This window comes from Camelus ferus, chromosome 10 (genome assembly GCF_009834535.1).
Source record: "Camelus ferus isolate YT-003-E chromosome 10, BCGSAC_Cfer_1.0, whole genome shotgun sequence".
In the NCBI taxonomy this organism is placed as follows: Eukaryota; Metazoa; Chordata; class Mammalia; order Artiodactyla; family Camelidae; genus Camelus; species Camelus ferus.
In genome coordinates this window covers 65,361,188-65,383,157 of record NC_045705.1, presented here as the reverse complement: position 1 = coordinate 65,383,157, position 21,970 = coordinate 65,361,188, and the positions used below count along the sequence as shown (strand labels likewise).

Below are 21,970 nucleotides of genomic sequence, written 5' to 3'. Positions count from 1 at the left end.
TAAGGGCTAATTATTTGTGGCAGCGACCTAAGTCTCACCAGGTGGGCTCCCTGCCTACTTAGCACAGCCACCAAAAACACCATCAAATCTAGCCTGGGTTCCTGCCATGCCTTGGACATGGGGAATCTGCAAGTTTTTCTCAGGATATGAACAGTATTTCCCCTCTGGTAACTCTGCAGTTGGCACCAACTATTTCTTTTCACTTTTGACTGTAATTCCAGTCTAAATAGTCTCGGGCTCTGGCTCCAGCCTCCTGTCACTCTAATCCCAGGCAGCCAGGATCAGACACTGGGATATCTCTTTACTGGCAGCCCCAGACTTGAACTTTAGAAATTGTGGGAAATTCCATTCTTTGGGCACATAGATCTTCTGACTTTACCATTCTAGAGTTTTCCCTGCTGAGTAGACGTGGTATCAGGGTAATGGAGAAGAAAGAATAATGAAAATAGTCCTTTATGTATGTATAATATTTTAGTACTTATAAAATAATTTTATGTTCGTTATCTCATTTTTTTCTTCCTAATAATCCCAGAAAGCAGAGTGTAAAAGTGATTAAGAGCATCAAGTCTGAATTTATACTGCCTCAGTTTGAATCCTAGTTCCAACATTCATAGCCATTGAAAGCTTTCTTCATCTCTCAGTGCCTCAATTTCCTCATCTATCAAATTTAGACTACTTATTTCATAGGCTTGTTGTGAGGATTAAGTGAAATTATATATAAAGTCTTAGAAGAGGGTATGACAAAAAGTTGTTGTTGTTATTTTATAAATAAGAAAACCAAAGCCCAGAGAAACTATATATAGACAATTGAGCTGAGATTAAAACCTAATTTATTCTTACTTTGTGCTTGTTCTATCTATCCCATACCAGCTGCCTCTAAATCTATACCTCTCACTGTATATAGGTTGATTTGATCCTAGGAACTCTGGACCTCTTACTCTCATTATTTATTATTTAAACTTCCAGAAAGTGCAGGATTTATTATCTCTACTTTACAAATAAAAAGAGGCACAGAAAAGTCTGGTGACTTAGAAAATCACAGTGTGCTTGAGTCTTACTTCTGAGTGCATACCAAATGCCCTCTTGGAGTAGAATAGACATGCCATACTTCTCTTTCCATTTCTCCCTTCTCCTGAGTTTCCCACAGAGAGGACCTTAAATGAGCAGAGATTCTGGAATAAGAAAATTAAAACTAATTACTGCTAGGAGGATGGTAGGCACTCTTGTGGCATAGGGCACTCTCATAAGTGGTGAAGAGGAAGAATAGTTGAGAGGTAGGGAAGATAAGGTATTCCTTGGCAACACTGGAAAACGTTAGTATACATCCTGATTTACTGCATTGGTTGTGGCAGGGACGTGTGCTAAACTTCATCTAAAATTAATAGCAGAGGTCTTCCTGATTGTGCTTCTTATTGGTGCATCCTTTGAATTGTTTCATTATTTGACTTTAGTCCTCTTTACATTGGCCTAGGTTCCAGGGAAAATGGGGACAAGGGAAAAAAATAGATTCAAGAGATATTTTGGAGGTAGATTTAGTCCTAACAAAAACCCTGTGAGTCGTCAGATGTTAGTATCATTAATTTCATGGAAGAGAAGTAAATTGCACAAGGTTATAAGATAAACAAAACTTCAACTCAGATCTTTTGATTTCAAGTATAGAGGTTGTCCCCAAACACCATATATCCTGTCCACGCAGGTAAGAAAATGGTCCAGGTAATTAACGTCAGAACTGAGCCTGGGACATGGGCAGTGGTACTGAGAACTAGACATTTTACTCATGAAGAAGTACTACAGATTGGGCAGGCTCTCTTTCCTGTACATAAGGAACCATCTTTAGCTGTTCAATAATTCTCTAATGTCTCTACTTTATTTAGGCTATCGTTTGGAAGCAATGGGTTTAAAACCTTTCACCTACCCATTTCCAGAGACAAGGTTTCTTCATGCGGGATCCAATGTATATAAATTCAAAATCAGATATGGCAACAACATCAGGTAATTTTAAAGTTAGGAGAGTAGCCTTTGCAAACACAGGTTAGTACATTCCTACAGGTCATTCCTTCTCTGCCTTCACCTAATCTGGGAGACTGACTGAAGCAGCACCTTGTAGGACTCTTTCCCAAGTATTTTATATTCTGTATATGTATTATTCGTGTAAGTTTTTTAATTAGCGATGGCATACCTTTGGGGCAGTGGTTCTCAAATTTTTTTAATCTCAGGACCCCTGTGCACTCTTAAAATTGAGAATTCCAGAGTTTTTGATTAAGTGGGTTATACTTGTCAGTATTTATCAGATAGATAAAATAATAAACTTATTAATTTTAAAATAATGTATCATTAAATGTTAATGAATAACATTTTATTAAAAATAACTTTTTTTTAAGAATTAATTAGAAGATTGGTATTGTTTAAACCCCTGGGACTTACCCCAGGAATGCAAGGATAGTTCAACATATAAAAATCAATTAATATAATACATTACATCAATAGAAAGAAGGGGGAAAAAACACATGATCATCTCAGTTGATGCAAAAAAGGCACTTGATCAAATCCAACACCCTTTTATGATAAAAACACTCAATAAACTAGGAGTAGAAGGGAACTTCCCTCAGCATAAAGGCCATATATAAAAAACCCACAGCTAACATCATACTCAGTTGTGAAAAACTTAAAGCTTTTTCATTAAGATCAGGAGCAAGACAAGGGTGCTCACTTTTATCATTTCTATTCAACATAGTACCAGAGTTCTAGCCAGAGAAATTAGTCAAGAAAAAGAAATAAAATGCATACAAATTAGAAAAGAAGAAGTGAAACTATCTCTCTTTGCAGACCACATGATTTTATATACAGAAAACCCTAAAGAATCCACACAAACTAACAAAAACTATTAGAGATGATCAGTGAATTCAGCAAAGTTTCAGGATACTAACTCAGTTTTAGTGTATACAACATTGATTTGTATACAGTAGCAACAAACAATCTGAAAATTAGGAAAACAATTTCATTTGTAATAGCATCAAAAAGAAAAAATACTTAGCAATAAATTTAACCAGTGAGATGCAAGATTTGCATACTGAAAACTACAAAGTACTGCTGAAAGAAATTAAAGGAGACCTAAATAGACATCTTGTGTTCATAGATTGGAAGACTTAATATTATTAAGATGAAAACAGTACTCAGAGCAATCAGCAGATTCAAAGCAATCCATGTCAAAAATCCTAATGGCTTTTTTTTTTTTGCAAAAATGTACAAGCCAATCCTAAAATTTATATGGAATTTCAAGGAACCCCAAATTGCCAAAATAATCTTGAAAAAGAACAAAGTTGGAATACTCATACTTCCCAATTTAAAAACTTATAACAAAGCCTCAAGTAAGCAAAAAATATGGTGCTGGCCATTTCCTCAAATAAAGCAAGACTTTTGATCTTGCCATTTGTGACAACATGGAGAGCATTATGCTAAGTGAAGCAGGACAGAAAAAGACAAATACTGCGTTATCTCACTTATAGGTGGAATCTAAAGAAAAAACTCCCCCCCAAAAAAACTGAAATTATAGATACAAAGAACAGATTGGTGGTTGCCAGAGGTGGGGTGTAGGGGTGAGCAAAATGGGTGAAGAAGGGGTCAAAAGGTACAAGCTTCTAGTTATAAAATCAGTAAGTCCTGGGGGTGTAATGTACAGCATGGTGACTATAGTTAATAATACCATATTGCATATTTGAAAGTTGCTAAGAGAATAGATCTTAAAACTTCTTATCACAAGAAAAAAATTTTTTGTAACTGTGCAGTGACGGATGTTAAATAGAGTTATTGTGATCAATCATTTTGCAGTGTATTCAAATATTGAATTGTTATGTTATACACCTGAAGTTAATATGTTATATGTCAGTTATGCCTCAATTAATAAAAAGGTTAAGACAAATGCACACACACACGCACAAATTATGGTACTGGTATAAGGACAGACGTATAGACCAATAGTATAGAATTGAGAGCCCAGAAGTAAATATCTATAGTCAAGTGATTTTTGACTAGAATGCTAAGACCATTCAATGAGGAAAGAACAGTCTCTAACAAATGATTTTGAGAAAACTGAATATCCACATTCAGAAGAATAAAGTTAGACCCTTACCTTACACAATATACAACAGTTAACCAAAAAGGAATCAAAGACCTAAATTTAAGAGAGTAAGTCATAAAAAAAACTTAGAAAAAACATAGGGGCAAATCTTGATTTTGGATTTAGCAGTGGTGTCTTAAAATACCAAACACACAGGCAACAAAAGATATTAGATAAATTGGACTTATTTAATTTTTTTGATTGGGCATTTAAGAACACTACCAACAGAATGAAAAGGCAAATCACAGATGGGAGAAAATATTTGCAAATCATATATCTGATAAGAGCTTAATATCCAGAATATATAAAGAACTACAATTTACCAACAAAAAGATAAGCAATCCAATTAAAAATGGACAAAGGACTTGAACAGACATTTCTCTAAAGATATACAAATGGCCAGTAAGCACAAGTATCATTAGTCACTAGGAAAATACGAATCAAAACCACAATGATATGCCACTTTACACCTACTAGGATGGCTATAATTTAGAAAACAAAAAATACCAGTTGTTGGCAAGGGTGTGGAAATATTGGAACCCTCATACATGGCTAGTGGGAATGTAAAATGGGGCAGCCTTTACGGAAAACAGTTTGGCAGTTCCTCAAAAAGTTAAACATAGAATTAACATGTGACCCAGCAATTTCATTCCCAGGTGTATGCTAGTTGCAAAAATACAAATATTGTATGATTCCGCTTATATGAAGTATTAAAATAGGAAAAGTGATAGAGACAGAAAGTAGACTAGAGGTCACTAAGGGCTAGGTGGAGGGGAGAATGAGGAGTTATTGCTTAGTAAGTACAGTGTTTCTATTTGTGGAGATGAGCTTTGTAATTTTTTGGCGGGGGGGATAATTGGTGGAGATACTAGGGATTGAACCCAGGACCTTGTGCATGCTAGGCATGCACTCTACCACTGATCTATACCCTCCCCCACAATAAGCTTTGGAAATAGGTAGTGGTGATGGTTGTACACCATGGTTGTGAATGTAATTAATACCACTGAATTGTATACTTAAAAATGGTTAAAATGGAAAATTTTAGGTTATATATATTTTCCCCCAATTTAAAATGTATTAATTAACTTTAAAATAGTAATATATCTATTAGGTATTAACACATTTTTATTAAAAATGATTATATTTTCCAGGGGAGGGTGTAGCTCAGTGGTAGAGTGCATGCCTAGCATGCACAGTGTCCTGGGTTCAATCCCTAGTACCTCCATTAAAAAATTAATAAACCTAATTTCCTCTCTCCCCCAGAAAAACAAACAAACAAAAATAACTATATTTTCCAAAACAAAAAATTAATGAGAAGATTAGCATTGTTTTAAATTTCTGAAAATCTCATTAATGTCTGCCTTAATAGAAAACTGCTAGATTATCATATTTGCTTCTACCTTTAATCTGTTATGAATTTTTTTTTTTTTTTGGTTGAACTTGTATGAAAAAAATCTGGCCTTACACAGATTTGTAGTTGGGAAAGTTAGGAATATATTAATAGCCTTCTCAGATCATTGTGGATATTATTCTTCGACCCTACATCAAAACTTGACAAGTCGTAGTTTTGTTTTTTTAAACTTGGCAGGTTTTTAAAGGTTAGTTACAATGTGGAATCTGAAGTTTAATCACTGAACTTTCTGAACTCTGCTACATTAAAATCCATTGGTCTACCTTGTTCTTTGAATGAATCTTTTACCTAGAATTGTTCTGTAATGTGGTATGTTTCATTGGCCATTTGGTAAATATTGGTTCACTGACTCATGCAGATCATTCAGATGTCAACACATTTCATCATACAATAACAAAAAAATCGTATTTGCTAATATCACTACCATTCTTATCAGAAAAATATTTTTAAGTATTTGGAAGCTGTCAACCTCACAGTCATGGATAGAATTTTTCTAAAATTCAAAATTTTGCTTGAAATCCCAAAATTTATCCTTGACAACAAATACTGTCAGTTGTTTTCCTTGCATTGATAAGCTGATTGTTCATTTTTGAGAAAATGTCTGTCACATTCCCAAGTCTGAATAACAACTATAGTTTGTTTGTCTTCTGATCATTCAAGTAAAATGTCATTCCATGAAGAAAGCAGGTAGTTCAATTTGCAACTTGAATAGTCGCACTAATGCTTTTCCTCAAGACAACCATCATGTTTTGGTATGCAGTTGAAGTGCTCTATGCATACGTCCTGTTTTATTATACATAATGTATGTAAAAGACCTGTTTTCAAGGTTGAGATTTATAGGATTTTTGATTTTTTTTTTTACTACTTTCTAAAATATTAAATGAAATGATTTTTTCCCCCTGTGTAACAGAAAAGATAACTATAACTGCTAGTACAGTTTACTGCATCTGGCTAGATTTATGCTAAGGCACCAGCAATTTTGCTCACCATTGATTTTACACTACTGATTACAAATGTTAATATAGTGAAAAAGGCAAATAACATCTTAGTATTATTATGAAACTAATTTTGCATTTGGAGACTCCTTGAAAGTGTCTTGAGGACCCCTAGGGGTTCACAGACTACACTTGTACAACAGGTCTAACAAATAATTAACTTTCACAGTGGGAATTTCAGGTCTTGGCACGCTCGTTAATGGAGAAGATATTTTCCAACAGCCTTGTATCTGTTCTCAGACCACAGCACCTAGATGATCTCTTCTTCCCTTGAGCACTGGGTCAGCACACACAATTGTTACTTAGTTATGTTCCCTTAGCTCAGGGGAAGTGTCATTTTTGCTCTACTAGATAGAGTCTATTGTCTACAGAGCTTTCCTTCTTGGCTTTCTTATCTCTCTTGTCTGTTTACTTCTAGAGGGGAAGATGTAGAAAATAAGGATGTCATCGTCCAGGAGCTGGAGGTAGGGAAAGAAGCAGACAACTTCTGGGAATATTATTCTTTAAGCTGAGGATGCATCCTTACTCAGATTTTAATTATTTCCTGCAAACTGAGTCACAACCTCCACTTGATTACTTGGCTTCTCCCTGCCACATTTCCTCTGCAAAGAAACGTTACTGTTTTTCCAGGGAAATTAAAGCCTGTATTCTTTCTCAGTTCTCCTAGTTGAAGTGTCAGCACCTTTGAGGCTAAGAGTTATTTTGTTTCCACTAGAATTCGCAGCCACCGGCAGCTCTCTTTTGTGGCAGCTGGCACAGACAAAGCTTCCGGAAGACTGATGCCTTCCAGGGCTCTGGGAAACCTCACCATCCCAACCACTGCCTGGTACTTGACGTTCAGGAAACTCAACTGTAAATACACAGACAAGGCTGCTGTGTCTTCATTTTAATTGGAAACATTTGCAGTTGCTTTATTCCCACTTCATTTTCATTCCTTTTCTACCCAGCTCCTGTAACTTTAGGTTCTCTCACAGGAAGAAGACTGAGCAAGTGGACAAATTTGTAAATGGGTGAAAGCATCGGACGCGAAGTTAGAGTTCTGGGGGCTGACCCTGGATTCCAGTCCTCTTTAGCCACTAGTTAGCTGTGTGAACCTGGGCAAATCACATAGCTCTCTGGGTCTTAATTGCCTCAGTTGTAACTAGTGGATTCTTTTCTAACTTCACAGCTGAGTGATCTATGACTGTTGTGATTTATGAAGGCATATGCTGCCACATTTCAAAGCATTTTAATATAATTAAATACACAAACACAAAACTGTGAAACCAAAAATTTGAGTCAAAGTCGTAAAGGTACTTGTGGCTCTTCAGCTATGTGTTTAAAGATACATTAGGATCTTCCAGGACCTCAGAGGCATCATTATAAATAACAATTATGTTCATATAGGACCATGACAGTTTTCTGCTCATTTTAATTATGAGTAGAGTAAAATTTATTTCACTTTGCTTCACTTAATTTGGACAGAGAAAAGCTCAAAGCAACATAGTAAGAGAGAGCATAGACTTTAGAGGCAGTGAAACCTGGATTTGAACTCTGGTTCTGCCTTCACAGCGTGACTTCAGGAAAGTTACCTACCTTCTCTGAGTCTGTTTCCTTACCTGTCAATGAGATTGAAAAATAATCCAGTTTTCAAGATTGTGGTGAGGATTAGAAATAGATGTGTGCAATTCCTGCCACATAGTAGCTCAATTAATGATGGCTAGAGAGCACTTACATAAATTTAAACTATATTAAAAGGTTTTAAAGAGCTTTTTATGTTCTTTCTCTTACTCTCATTAGTTTTAGGCAAATATTATCATCCCCTTTCGTTCATTTAGAAAGCATTTATTGATAGGCAATGTATCCCAAAGGTTAGGAGCATATGCTCTAGAACCCCACTGCCTGGGTTCATACCTTAGCTACACCATTGCTACTTGTGTAACCTTCAATAAGTTATTTTACCCCTTTGTCTCAGTTTCCTCATTGGTAAAATGGGGATGATAGAACTGTCTATCTTATAAGGTTTTTATGAGTATTAAATTAATATGTATAAAAATAGTAACACTTGCCATAGTGATTACTTAATAAATGCTAGCTATTAAAATTATAAGCTAGATACTATGCTAATAGAGATAATACAAAGATGAACATGGCATAGTTTCTGTTTTCTGTGAGCCCAAATATGAGGAAAATGAGTCTTAGAGATGAAATGACAAAGCTGAGACTGAAATTCACACATTTTTCACACAAAAATTCAGTAGTCTTTTTACGATACCAAATTGTTTAATTATTGTATACTAACAAGCATAGGTTAATTAGAGATAAATTAATATTTTAAGCGAGTAGAAGAAAAGGTTTGACTTAAGTAAAAGCAAAATAAGTATATATCGGTAAATACCAGTGTTATTCATTAATTCAGTATATATTTGCTGAGGACCTGTTATGCTCCACCTACTATGGTAGACACCATAGAAGGGATGCTAAGGTAAATCAAGTATATTCTACTTTAAGGAGATTTCTCAGTAAGGAAAATAAAAATATATACATGGAATATAGTAAAGGCCCAAGGCTAACTACTGTAATATTTGAGACCAATAGTTAATGCCACTTGGGAAATCAGGGAAAAGTTTCTGGAGGAGATGGCTTTTGAACTGTACCATAAAAGGACAGGTAGAATTTCATCATATGCTGATGAGTTCAAAGGGTATTTCAGGCAGAGGGAAGAGACAACGCAAGAGCACAGACATGGAGAAACAGAAGGCATATTCAGGGAACAGCTCAGCTTTAAAAGAATATAGGATATAACAAGGATAAGTTGATAGATTGGCTGAGATTAGACAGTATTAAAATCATTTCTTTTTTTTTCAGGATTCTATTCGTGTAGTTTTGGGAAACTTGGACAATCTGCAACCATTTGCTACAGAACACTTCATTGTGTTTCCCTGTATCCTTTCATTCCTGGGTGGAAATGAACTATGACTCACATTGTAGATTCAAATGGAAGCAACAAACCCATAGGCAGTTTGGAGGGTAGGTCAAGGAAAGGAGAGGGAGACTTTTCTCTAAAATAGCACTCAGGGATTTGTGCTGGCTTCTTTCGTCACTCCTTAACACATTACCCAGATAAAAGCAAATGGGAGAGTGTGTCCCACCTGAAATTCAAACATGGGGAAATTGTCTTGGTTCCCTACCCATTTGTTTTCACTCTGTATGTGGAGATGAAATGGTTTCATGAAAACCTGTCACCTAGTAAGTAGAATGACAGAAGTGTGGGTGGTGGAGAAGAAAAAAGGGAAGGTTGAGCATCCATGGATCAGCAGTGCAAATTTAATATGGCAAAACAGGCAGTCGGACTGGGCCTCAGCACTGCACAGTGCAGAAGTCAGGAGCATGTGCTTCAACCCAGACTGTGTGGTTCAAATCTTGGTGGCTTTGCCACTTAATAGCTATATGACCTCAGATAAATTACTCAATCTTTCTATGCCTCCTTTGTTAAATGGTGAATAGTAATAATAGTACCTATCTTATTGAGTTGTTAAAAATATTAAATGTATAAATACTGGAAGATGGAAAGTGCAAAGTCTGACCTAGAGTAGTCACTCAGTGAAAGATACTATATAAATTATTCCTTCCACTTTAGAATATTTAATGGCTCACCTTAGTGGTGTCTTAGAGATATCTCCCAATTTTTAATCTCTGAGGGTCATTGCCATTTTTAGAAATAGAGGGATGAGGAAACACATGCCAATTTGATTTGAAAAAAGGTATAAAAGCCTTACCTCAGAATATCTCCCCAATTCATTTGTCACTGAAACCAGATATTCCACTTTTTCCTTTTGTAATAGGGATCATCCACTTTATGTAATAAGAGTATAGTGTGAATCAAAATATTTTTAGATAACAATAGTTTTAAAATAAGGGAGGAAGAAAGTTTGAAGACAGTATTTCTAGGAAAAGTGGTCTCAGGTGGATGAGAGAAGGGCACACACCAAAGTTTTGTCTAGGACCAGTTCTGAGAAATCTATGATAGCCAGAAATCCAGGTGAAACAGTCTTGATCCATTATGACACTGAAATTTCCTGTTGTAGGAAAACCAATAAACAGCAGTCCTCTTGGGTTGGTAAGTTTCCCTTTTTTGTATGAAATGAAAATTGCCTTTATTGCTTCTTGTTGTCTAAAAAGTCCTGCTCTTGTCTCTTCTATTTTGCCTCTTGGTTGCTGCCCAAGTCCAATCAGAATTTTATACGTGAGACATTCTTTTTCCCCTGGCTAGATTTCTGAGACTATGTCTCTAACAGAATATCTATCCTTACTTGCAAAGCTGGTGTTAAAAGTTGCCTTTGGCAGTTTAAAGATGGGGAGTTCTCTTCACTGTGCCTTCATTTGAGCAAACCTGGAAAAGGAGGAGTCACAGGAGTCTGGTTCCTCTCTAAAGGTCCTAGCAGAGAAGAAAGCAGCAGGACCCATGATGAGGAAACGAAAACGCATAGAAGTGCCCGGCTCCCCCAGCAGGCCACGGCTGGACAGGTCAGTGGTCTCAGGAGAGGGGCTAACCCCTGCATCCTAGTTAGGCTTTGCCAGCTACTGCTGCTGGTTGATCTTGTATTTGAGTGAGTCACTCTCTCAGGGCTTCATTCACACCTGCCTAGTGCGTATTCTAGTAGGTGGACTAAGGAAAGGAAGCAAGTTGATATTTGCAATGTAATTTTTTGTTTTTTATTGAAGTCTAGTTGATTTACAATGTTGTATTAGCTTCTGGTGTACAGCATAGTGATTCAGTTATACATATATATACTCTTTTTCATTAATAGGTTATTACAAGCTATTGAATATAGTTCCCTGTGCTATACAGTTGGACCTTGTTATCTATTTTATATCTAACAGTTTGTATCTGCTATTCCCAAACTCCTAATTTATCCCCCTCCCTTCCCCTTTGGTAACTATAGGTTTGTTTTCTGTGTCTGTGAGTCTATTTCTGTTTTGTAAATAAGTTCATTTGTGTCATTTTTTTAGATTCCACATGTAAGTGGTATCATGATATTTCTCTTTCTATGTCTGACTTACTTCACTTAGTATAGTAATCTCTAGGTCCATCCATGTTGCTGCAAATGGCATTATTTTGTTCTTTTTTGACTGAGTAGTATTCTACTATATATTATATATTTTTATTAAAAATATATTTAATATGTGTAAAATATATAATGGAATACTACTCAGTCATAAAGAAGTATATGTGTACATATATATATATATACACACACCACAACTTTATCCAATCATCTGTCAATAGACATTTAGGTTTCTTCCATGTCTTGGTAACTACTGCTGCACTGAACATTGGGGTACATGTATCTTTTCAACTTAGAGTTTTCTCTGGATATATGCTCAGGACTGGGATTGCTGGATCATATGATGACTCTATTTTTAGTTTTTTAAGGAATCCCCATACTGTTTTCCATAGTGGCTGCACCAAATTGCATTCCTACCAACAGTGTAGGAGGGTTCCCTTTTCTCTACACCCTTTCCAGCATTTATCATTTGTGGACTTTTTAATGATGGCCATGATGACCAGTGTGAGGTGATACCTCATTGTAGTTTTGATTTGTATTTCACTGATAATTAGCCATAATGAGCATCTTTTCATGTGCCTATTGACCATCTATATGTCTTCTTTGGAGAAATGTCTGTTTAGGTCTTCTGCCAATTTTTTGATTGGCTTGTTTATTTTTTTTGTATTGAGTTGTATGAGCTGTTCATATATTCTGGAAGTTAAGCCCTTGTCAGTCACATCACTAGCAAATATATTCTCCCAGTCCCACGTTGTCTTTTCACTTGTTTGTGGTTTCCTTTGCTGTGCAAAAGCTTATAAGTTTGATTAAGTCCCATTTGTTCATTTTTGCTTTTACTTCTTTTGCCTTGGTAGACTGCACAGAAGAACATTGCTAAGATTTATGTCAAAGAATGTTTTGCCTATGTTCTCTTATAGAGGATTTATGGCATCCTGTCTTATGTTTTAGTCTTTAAGCCATTTTGAGCTTATTTTTGTAAATGGTGTGAGGGAGTGTTCTAACTTCATTGATTTACGTGCAGCTGTTCAGCTTTCCCAATACCACTTGCCAAAGAGACTGTCTTTTCTCTATTGTATATTCAAAATGTCTCCTTTGTCAAAGATTAATTGACTGTAGGTGTATGGGTTTATTTCTGGGCTCTGTATTTTGTTCCATTGATTCATATGTCTGCTTTTGTGCCAATACCATGCTGTTTTGATTACTGTAGCTTTGTAGTATTGTCTGAAGTCTGGGAGGGTTATGCCTCCAGCTTCGTATTTTTTCCTTCAGTATGCAATGTAATTTGAACAGTCCCTTCCTCAGCAAAGTAGAATTCTTCTGTTCATCAAGATGAAGGCTGGGGGGAAATGCAACCAGATCTAAACATGTGAATCCAAGTCAGTGAGTGTTTACTATGGTTGCACTATCAAGAAACACAGTCACAAGGCACAAGATACGAAGTCCCAGGATATTATACAAGAACATAGAGAAACCTTCAAAAGAGTGAGAACAAATAAAATATAATCCTATTTTACCCAGTGAGCAATAAGCTTTTGGAAATCTACCTTAAAATGTAGTCCAGGCCAGGACAGGTTGTGGCAAAAACAGAATGGTGGAAAGTTGTTCTGCAGGTGGTGAAACTTGAGAATGAGTCCAGCGAATTCAGTCTGCACCTAGGACCAAGAAGTGCTGGTGATAGGAATCCTGACTTGTAGCAAAGCAGGAATAGCCAAGGGGCTTGAAGTCTCCATTTTGGTTCCAGTGTCTACAAGAGGGAATGCATCAATTATTGGAGGGGGAGTATTGAGTACAGCCCTTAATATATTGAAGTTACTATTGGGGAGGCTACTAATTTTCTTCTTTTGGTTTTCTGTCAGGGACAGAATGAGTCTGTAAAACAACTCAGTCGTTTATATTAGCACTTAGATAGGGATACTGGGATAATCCAACGTGTGGTTTGTGCTCCAGCCCAAAGTACTTTCAGCTCAGGTTTAGAAACAGCAGCTGTTTTTTTCCTGGTACTATGTGGGCCCCAAGATACACAGGAGCAGTGAGGATAGACCTCAAAGGAGCTGACCTCTACACCCTCAAAATGCACTTGTCAGTGGAGAGTTAGGCAGTTCCCTTCCCAGCCAGGTGAAATGTGAGGGCATTTGGAGGTGTGAAGCTTTGCTCAGTTGCATTTGACTAAATTTGCCATGGCGACAAGGCCTCACATCTTCCCTTTCTCTGTTTTGATGCACAACAAGTATTTCAAAATCTAATACCTGCTGTCAATCACATTTTCCTTTTCTCAGCCCCTACATCCCAAATTGTGATTCTACTGTGAATTAAATCAGCACCCAGAGAGAATTTGGCTATACAATTTAGTCTGCAGGCCAGGAGTGGCATAAAAATAGCCAACCTGCTGAAATATTCATTTGGGCCACATTTACTTGAATGTGGTGATGTTGTTGCTGCCAGTAACATTTCCTGGGCTTTTTTCTCCCACCTCAGGGCCAAGATGGGGACTTCCAGCCAAGGGCTCAGCAAAAAGAAGCCCCCTGTGGAAACCAGGAGGGTAAGCACCAAAATGGAGACTTCAAGACTCTTGGCTATTCCTGCTCTGTTACAAGTCAGGATTCCTGTTACCAGCACATCTTGGTCCTAAGTACAGACCGAATTCACTGGACTCATTCTCAGGTTTCACCATCTGCAGAACAACTTTTCACCATTCCACCCTTGCCACAATCTGTCCTAAAAGTAGCTGCATAATACACACATCGATGAATCCTTTTGTTAGCTTAAAAACTGCTTTCTTATACTCCGCAGTTGAAGTAAGAAAATAGGTCTCTTGCATTGAGGTGGGATCCAGTTTAGAATTTTTTTTAGAAACCTTTTTTCTTTCATCTGCACTGGAGTCTGAGTCTCGGAACATATAGGTTTTACAAACAAGCTAGATATATATCAACACAGGACACTGGTAAGAGAAGACATTTAGAGCAGTGATGGGCTGGCCCCAGTAGTATTTGATTCATTTTATGAGGTCTGTTCTCCATTTAGATATTCATACATCTACTCCTCCATTTGGGGACTTCTTTTCTATAGTAGTCTCTAAAATAGCACCCTTTTTCTTCAAATAGCTGTTGATTGTGCCTTTTCTTTTTTCTATCCCATCTCACCAAAGAGGGTCTGACCTTAAGTATCCAAACACTCACAGATCACCTCCCTCACCTTCCCAAGATCCATGACATGATCAGTTATGGAGCAAACATTTACATATTCATTCAGCAAACATTTGTTGAGTGTCTGCTATATGTCAAATACTAAGGCTATCATGCTTTCCCTTAAAAATGCCAAAAGTGTAAAGCTGGACAGACAATTACTGATAGATGTGCTATGTTGTAAGGATAAAAGAAGCACAGGGTACAAAGGGACCACAAAGGAGAACTTCACTCAGATCAAGTGGATGTGAGATTGAGTTCCCAGAGTAGCTCAAAGAACTAAAGCTAAGAGGAAAGAATACAATAGTTTTGGTGACTGGAAGCCAACACACCTGGTGTATAGAGTACAGTGCTGAGAAATGTTACTGGAGAGGTCAGCATGGCCTGGATCATAAAAGGCCTTAAAGCCACCTTCAAGATCACAGGAATTCCCTAAAACGTTTTAAAGTAGAAAAGTGAAGTGATTTTCATTTCTAAACAGTTCTGTCTCCGGCTTGCAAGGCATTGTGTTAAGTGCTGAGATGCACCCAAACATATAAAACCTAGTTTTTTCCCAGGAGCTTATCATTTAGTTGGGGAAAGAATGAACCCTTAAGGACTCAGACCTTTCCCTCTGTGGGCAGGGGCAGGGTATTGAGCCCTGTTGTGCCCATGGCTGACTGGCCCATGGAGTAATTTTAGGCATATGGTTTCCTTCTTCTATACTTGTCATCCTTTAGAGAGGGAAGAAGAAAAAATGAGAAAGTACAAGAAAGTACATGAAGCTCTGGAGAACAAAGACACTTTATACAACCAAGATAATTACTATTAAAGGAACATTTCCCTCACTCTCTACCCTTTGTACCTTCCTATTCTTAGTTTGACACATCATCTCCCTTAAGAACAGTACCCACAGTTTCTTACTCAACATAATTACCTTTTCATCCTGATACTGGATTTAGAAAAAAAAACTCTGAGCAAAAAAAAAAAAAGAACATGTTTATTGATTTTGACTCAAAGCCCAGAGACAGCCTCCATTGTAGACCCTGTTCCCAGAGAGCAGACTTCTCCTAAATTAAAGTGATCACAGCGATTCTTAGTGTAAGTCACTTGAGCTGGAAGAATTGATTTGCTCCTATGGTCCAATGCTTAATATCCTCTCTCCCCTTTGGGAGAAGTTAGCGTGTAAGAACACAGTCAGTGTGGATTGTGCACATCTGAATGCATTGGGAGCCTGTGCAGAGAAAGCTTAGAAGAATACAACACATATCTGAATAAGGTCTCTGTTTCACAAGAGGTGTTTTGAAGAGAATGGGAAGGAAGGTCAGACTTACTACCTTTGTTATGTCAGCTCCTAGATCTAGAGATCCAGACTTTAAAAGGATAAAAAATAGGAGAGAGCAGATGAGTGATCCAGAAGTGAACGGACTGTGTTTTGTTTTTGGTTTTGTTTTTGTTTTTGTTTTTGTCTCCTCTGCTTGAACTGCATTTCTAAGCAGATCTGGCCCTGAACATACAGGGCACAACCTTGCTTGCATCAGGTTTTCAGGGTATTATGTCTTATTGGATGTCCTAGATGGTATCTTCAGTCTTATTTTAGGCTATAATGGTTTTCCTCTCTTACATCATTTGCCTGAGGAGACCTCTGTTAAGATTTCAGGAGAGCGCAAAGCACAAAGGCTAAACTATCTTATGAGGGAAATCTCCCCTGTTCAGAGGTAGGCTATGCCTCTGCCCTAGGGCCTTTTCCCTTCTAGTCCCCACTGCCAAGCTTAGTAGATGCTTTCATTAGGGCCAGTGCAGCAGAATTTAGACCTCAAACCACAGTTTCACTACATCTGTAAGAATCATTCCCTCAAGCTAGAAATCAGAACTGGGCCCTCTAATTTCCATCTCTACCCTATCTAGAAGAAGTAAGAGATGGTCTCCTTCCTCCCCAGAGTTTCCTTTATATTTTATAGGAATATGACTTAGGTGGCTGCCTTTGGGGTCTGGAATTTGAGAGGTTTATGGAAAAGCTTATCAGAAATATCAGCCTATGCTCTGTCCTCTGCCCTCCCAGAGCCACCTGACAGTCCGTGGCCCCTTGCTATATATCTTTCCCCAGCAAAATGGCTCAAGGAATTCGCCAGCACTGCTGGGTAGTCAGGCCCTCGGGTTCTGCCTGGGTGAGGGGAGTGAACAGTTGGCAAAGATTCTCAAAGAAAATGTATAAACCATGTTTCTGACTATCTGGTGTCTACTAGAATATTATAGGCTTGGAACCAGGTTGTAGGATGTCCCCTTCAAAGTACAAAGGAAGGTCTATAAAGCAGTAGCACAGGGAAAATAATAAGGTTGCATTGTAGCGTGTCGGCTGGATAGTCATGTTTCTGCTGCCCTGGCTGTAGCCTTGCTGATCATATGTACTTGTTAATGGCAGCATGCCCTTGTGCATCATGTCCTTGTCTGGAATGCCCTATTCTCTCTGACCCCTTGATGCCATCCACCACGGCCCCATCTAAATAATACTTCTCCTGTGAAGTCTTCCGTGACTAACTACTACCCACTCTACTCATGTTCCCCTCAGCAGCCACCACAAACTACATGGACTGATGGGGCGGTCTTATCACACTGTCTTATAATGCCTAGTTTATATGTCAGTTTTACCACAGAGAGTATACTATCCTCCAAAGTAAAGCAAAGGTCCTCTAGGTTTCTGAAACCTCAATATTCTGTCCTGGGCAATAGTTGGCACTAAGAAACGTGGAATGGTAAGTTAAACCCAGCTTGGTTTGTTCTCGGCTCTTAAATATTATGATTTTAGAGGGACAGTGTTTGGGAAGCTGCTATGGGAAAAGGACACTCCTGAGAAGGAAAACAACCTGCCTGGGTAGTCAGAAGCCAGGCCCCAGCACTGATGTGAAATCACCTTCCCAGCAAATAGCGTTCAGACCACCAAGCTATAAAGGAGTAAAGTTTAAGACTTCTTGGTCTTTTTATCAGAACAGGGAAAGAAAAACCCAGCAAGAATGGCAGGAGACCCCAGCGTTTGATACCACTGATGTCCAACACCAGGGTAGGTTCTGGGAAATTCGTATTTATTCTTCTCTAATTATCATGCTGTCCTCTTTAGTTCTCTGATGAGCAGAGCAGCACAGAGCTCTGAGTCTGGGCACACTCGGTGGATGATGTGCCTTGCTCCCTTGGAGGTGCTTGTTGGTCATCCTCCAGTCCAGGGGCTGGCTCTTGAGTGTTAGAAGCCCCCACAGCTCCCAAAGGAGTGAAGGAGGCAATGCATGTCCTTCTTGTGTTTCTGATAGTGAAACTGATCTCCCACAGTTCCCAAACATTTCCATATGGGGTGATAAGTTTTACAGAGTTGGGAGGGATGTGTTTTACTTTTCTATCTTGGAGAACAACCTCTGGGACACTGTTCTCCTCTACCCTTTGGGGCATTAATGTTAATATTGAAGGTGCAGATAGATGCTTGGCAAGGGCTGGAAATGTATGTCGAAGTGTTGCCCTTTCAACTTGCTGATCTTTCACTCAGCATAAGGATTCAGTATGTACTGCAGTTATCATAAACGAAGGCATGTAAGCAAGTGAATTCTTTAACAAATTTTCTTTCCATGTCAAGACACACGAGCTGTGGTGGGTAACTGGGATTTGAGCAGTGTAAAAATCTCAGGGGCCTAACCTAAAAAATACTCCAAGGTCAGAATAGCATCTTACTGAGCTGAGATGAAATTGGGAAGATCAGAATAAACAATTCACCTGGCTTCAAACAGTCCTGGTGTGAGGCTGTCCTTGGATCATGTTCAGTGTCCTGCCTTTGGCTCATGTGAAGGTAGCCCATGGACTAACACCTTTTCCCTGCCTGAGTGTTTTCCTTGCAGATTCTAAGTGGGAGGATAGCCCAGCAGGGAAGATTATCCCACCATTGAAGCAAAACAATCCACCTCCACCTGAAGGACCCACAGAGCTGGGAACCAGTGGCTTCTTTGGGTTTCTAAGGTAGGACAGACTGCTCTCCTGCCATCAAACTGAGACCCAGGGCAATGTAGCTCCAAAGTCTTCATTGACTCTCTCAAGAAAATTAGAATAGAAAAAGGAGATTACCTGCATAATCTCTATTTTGTCTAGGATGGATGAAAGAAATGAGATTTCTAAGGGCCCTAACCATGAATTTAACAAAGACTGTGTCTTGTCCATTTTTATACAGCCTACGCTACCCAATGTGCCCAGCATTGGGCCTGATTCCATAAGGCTGCTTGGACAGAGACTATCCTTATTGTGCTTTGGCTATTCAGATGATTTGGTTACCAGAATGTTTCCATTCTTCCCTCTAAATCTAGGCTCTGTCTTCAGAGTCCTTTTTGCTGAGTACAGTTAGCAAATCCCTTTATCTGTCTAGAGCTCAGTCCTCCTGTTGCGGTTCTCCTTCTTCTTTTCTACCTCCTGAGTGTAATCTAACTTGGGTGCCTTTTCAAATGCTGTTTCAGTCTTGAATTTCCATTCAGTGGTCCCTCAGAGCAGAATGCCCTAGCTAATGGAGCCCTATGGGACCTGGGAGAAGGGAAGTGGACCTCAAGAGTCTCAACCTGCTCTGCTCTCCTTCCTGCAGCACTCTCTTCCCGTTTAGGTATTTCTTCAGAAAGAGCAGCCAGTGAGCCTTCTAAATGCAGCGGTGGGAAGAGCATTGTCTCTTGCAGTGACTCCTCCCACTCCATCCTCTGCTTATGACACTCCAGTCATGAAAAATGAGGGCCCCAAACTCCCTGAGTCCTCCTGTGGGTTTGTCCTGTCATTTACCTCTTTACAATGGAATGTTTTTTCTAATTTAAAATGCTAAGAAAAGAACGTAACTTTCTAAAATGCTCTAGTCTGAGAATTTTACTGCCCTATGGGCCAGTTAGGTCTTTCATCTCCAGCACTTAGGTTCCTAATGACAATAAATTATTTATGAAGAGTTATTGACTGAATTTAGTGAATTAGAGCAAACTCTTGTCTCAAGATACAGAGAAACAATGCCTGAAACCTCCCGTGTTTCCCTGATTATTGTTGACAGAACATTTTGGGTAGGCGGAGACTGTACCCTTAAACTTCCCAGGCGGGGTTAGAGAATGAGGTCTTGCAAGACTAAATGTCCTGAGCCCTGCTGACCCTCAAGAAATCATGTCTCCTCAATTCACCCAGTTTGGTCCCAAAGTGCAGTCTCTTAGTAGATAAATGCTTCTCACCTACCTATCCCTTTGGCTCTAGACAGTAATGCAGATTAGTTGATCAGATTAACTGGAAATCAGTGTAGGTTAGGGTCCCTGGAGAAGACCAGGACATCTGAACTGTCTTTTTTTTTGGTGGTGGGGAGAGGTAATTAGGTTTGTTTGTTTGTTTGTTTGTTTATTATTTTAAATGGAGGTACTGGGAAGGCAGCTATGCTCACTACTATACCACCAACGTCTTCTTAAATGGAGGTACTAGGGATGGAACCCAGGACTTCGTGCATGCTAAGCATGCACTCTGCCACTGAGCTATACCCTCACCCCAGACCTCACTCTGCATGTAACCCAACAGCTGATCTGAGACAGACATATTAGACTTGTGTTGAGGCCACAGAGGATCAAAATACGGGAATTTAGGGAAACTCATTTTAGCTCAGAACAAAGGAATCACTTTTTAACCATAGAGATGTCTAGTATTAGAATGGGTCACCTTGTAAGGTAATGAGCCTTTGTCACCACCTCTAGCCTTTAAACAAAGCTTATTATCTGTCAGATGCTGGAAGGTTCCCGTGGTGAGTGGAAACATTGGGGCTGGACTGCTGAGGTCCCTTGGAAATCTCTCGTTTTGATGCCTTTACCTTGGGTGGGGAGGCGAAAAGAGGTGGGCTGCTAAAGGGCCTGGGACTGGTGGGGAGGATGGCCAAAGGGGAAGCCGTTGCATGTGAGGACTGGAGGACTAGAGATAAATTGTGTTTACCACCTTGCCTGGCTGTCCAAACACAGCCTGCTTTACAAAGCTGCTCAAAGGCACAGCTCCAGAATCTGGTGATCTGAGTGCCATTCCAACTAGCTTACAGTCAGATCTCAGCAAAATCACTTTCCTTTCTGGTTCTTATTTTCTCATCTGGAAAATGAAGGGGTAGGATTTGATGAGCTCTTAAGTGCTTTCCAGCTCTGGCAGGCTGTGTGGCTGGCTCTGCCTTTCTGAGCAGGTCAGTGAGGGAAGTGGCCCTGGGGTATGTGGGGCCAGAATCACCACAGGCTTCCTTCTGATCTCTACCCTGCCCCAGCCCTTGTGGCTCCTCTGACTAGGGGTCTTTTTCCAACTTGCCACATTCTTGCCCCAAGTATAATTTAACACCATGCATGAACAGCAAGAGATTTGGGTTCTAGATCAGCCCTGATATGAACTAGCTTTGTGATTTTTACTAACTTTCTTTCTCTGAGCCTTGGTTGCCTCACCTGTAATACCAGAGCCAGGGCTGGACTAAACAATCAGATTGCTGTGGTTGACAGCTTCAGTCTCTTCCACGTGTCAGGTTCCTGTTATTCCAGGGGCTGGGGGGAGCCCCACTCTGTAGCTGACCCCTAGGATGAAAAGTCATCCACTTGACAGTGAAACTCTGAAATGGACTTAGAACCTGCACCCCACCCCCATTCCCCCTGGCTCTGCCATCACACACCTCTCAGGAGACCCCCACTGCTATCATTTCCCTTGTTCGTAAGAGTCTCCTCCCCACCCTTTCCTTTGCAGTGGATGAAAGAGACAAGCAGGGCTGAGTTTAGTAGTTTTAAGGGTGGGCTGGCAAGGCCCTAAATAGAAGTGTCTTTGTGTCCTTAACCAAGGTCACACAGCAAGGAAGAGAACACAGGTGGCCACAACTCAGCCCAATCTAGAGCCCTCTCTTCCCAACTACATACACGCTGCCCACTCCACCAGCTCCTGGGCTTTTCTCTTAACTCACTTGCCCAGCCCTGGGCCACAGGCAGCTTTTAGACAGAAGGGAAGCAGAAAGTAGCAGAAGCTGCTCTCTGAGGACCACACCTCAGAGAAGAGCAGGATTTCCCAGGTGGTTTTGCTGAGATTTCAGGCAGAGAGGCAGGCCTGAAAGCCGATCTCCAAGAGGGCGTGGCTGCAGAACACTGGCAAATAAAAACCCAGAGAGCCAGCATCTTCTGGAGACCAGCAGGAGGCAAGAAGAGCCACTCAGCAAGCCACTCAGCAAAACATTCAGTTCCTCGGCCTTGGAAGTG

The 21,970-nt window shown here is 39.5% G+C and overlaps 2 protein-coding genes and 1 long non-coding RNA gene across 4 annotated transcripts in view; 2 read left to right on the top strand and 1 right to left on the bottom strand.

Moving 5' to 3' along the window:
- The window catches only part of MAJIN (membrane anchored junction protein), a 26,517-nt gene extending 6,312 nt beyond the window's left edge, over nt 1-20,205 (top strand). The window contains exons 2-11 of the mRNA XM_032489758.1: nt 1,875-1,992; nt 6,942-6,987; nt 9,371-9,446; nt 9,626-9,751; nt 10,591-10,622; nt 10,938-11,029; nt 14,047-14,110; nt 17,718-17,790; nt 18,611-18,728; nt 19,339-20,205. Coding sequence (XP_032345649.1) covers nt 1,875-1,992; nt 6,942-6,987; nt 9,371-9,446; nt 9,626-9,751; nt 10,591-10,622; nt 10,938-11,029; nt 14,047-14,110; nt 17,718-17,790; nt 18,611-18,728; nt 19,339-19,384 — 791 coding nt within the window. The 3' untranslated portion in view covers nt 19,385-20,205. The remainder of the gene's footprint in view (nt 1-1,874; nt 1,993-6,941; nt 6,988-9,370; nt 9,447-9,625; nt 9,752-10,590; nt 10,623-10,937; nt 11,030-14,046; nt 14,111-17,717; nt 17,791-18,610; nt 18,729-19,338) is intronic.
- LOC116666517 overlaps nt 1-21,304 on the bottom strand; it is a 21,708-nt gene extending 404 nt beyond the window's left edge. Inside the window, exons 1-2 of the long non-coding RNA XR_004323423.1 lie at nt 21,179-21,304; nt 13,116-13,315 (exon numbers count right to left, since the gene is read on the bottom strand). This is a non-coding gene — a long non-coding RNA (uncharacterized LOC116666517). The remainder of the gene's footprint in view (nt 1-13,115; nt 13,316-21,178) is intronic.
- GPHA2 (glycoprotein hormone subunit alpha 2) overlaps nt 1-21,970 on the top strand; it is a 29,574-nt gene that overhangs the window by 6,428 nt on the left and 1,176 nt on the right. The window contains exon 2 of one of the 2 annotated variants that reach the window (XM_032489760.1): nt 20,854-21,970. The gene's annotated coding sequence lies outside the window, so the exon portion shown is untranslated. Of the gene's footprint in view, nt 1-20,417 lie in introns of those variants that run through there. The other variant, XM_032489759.1, reaches the window with a different exon arrangement.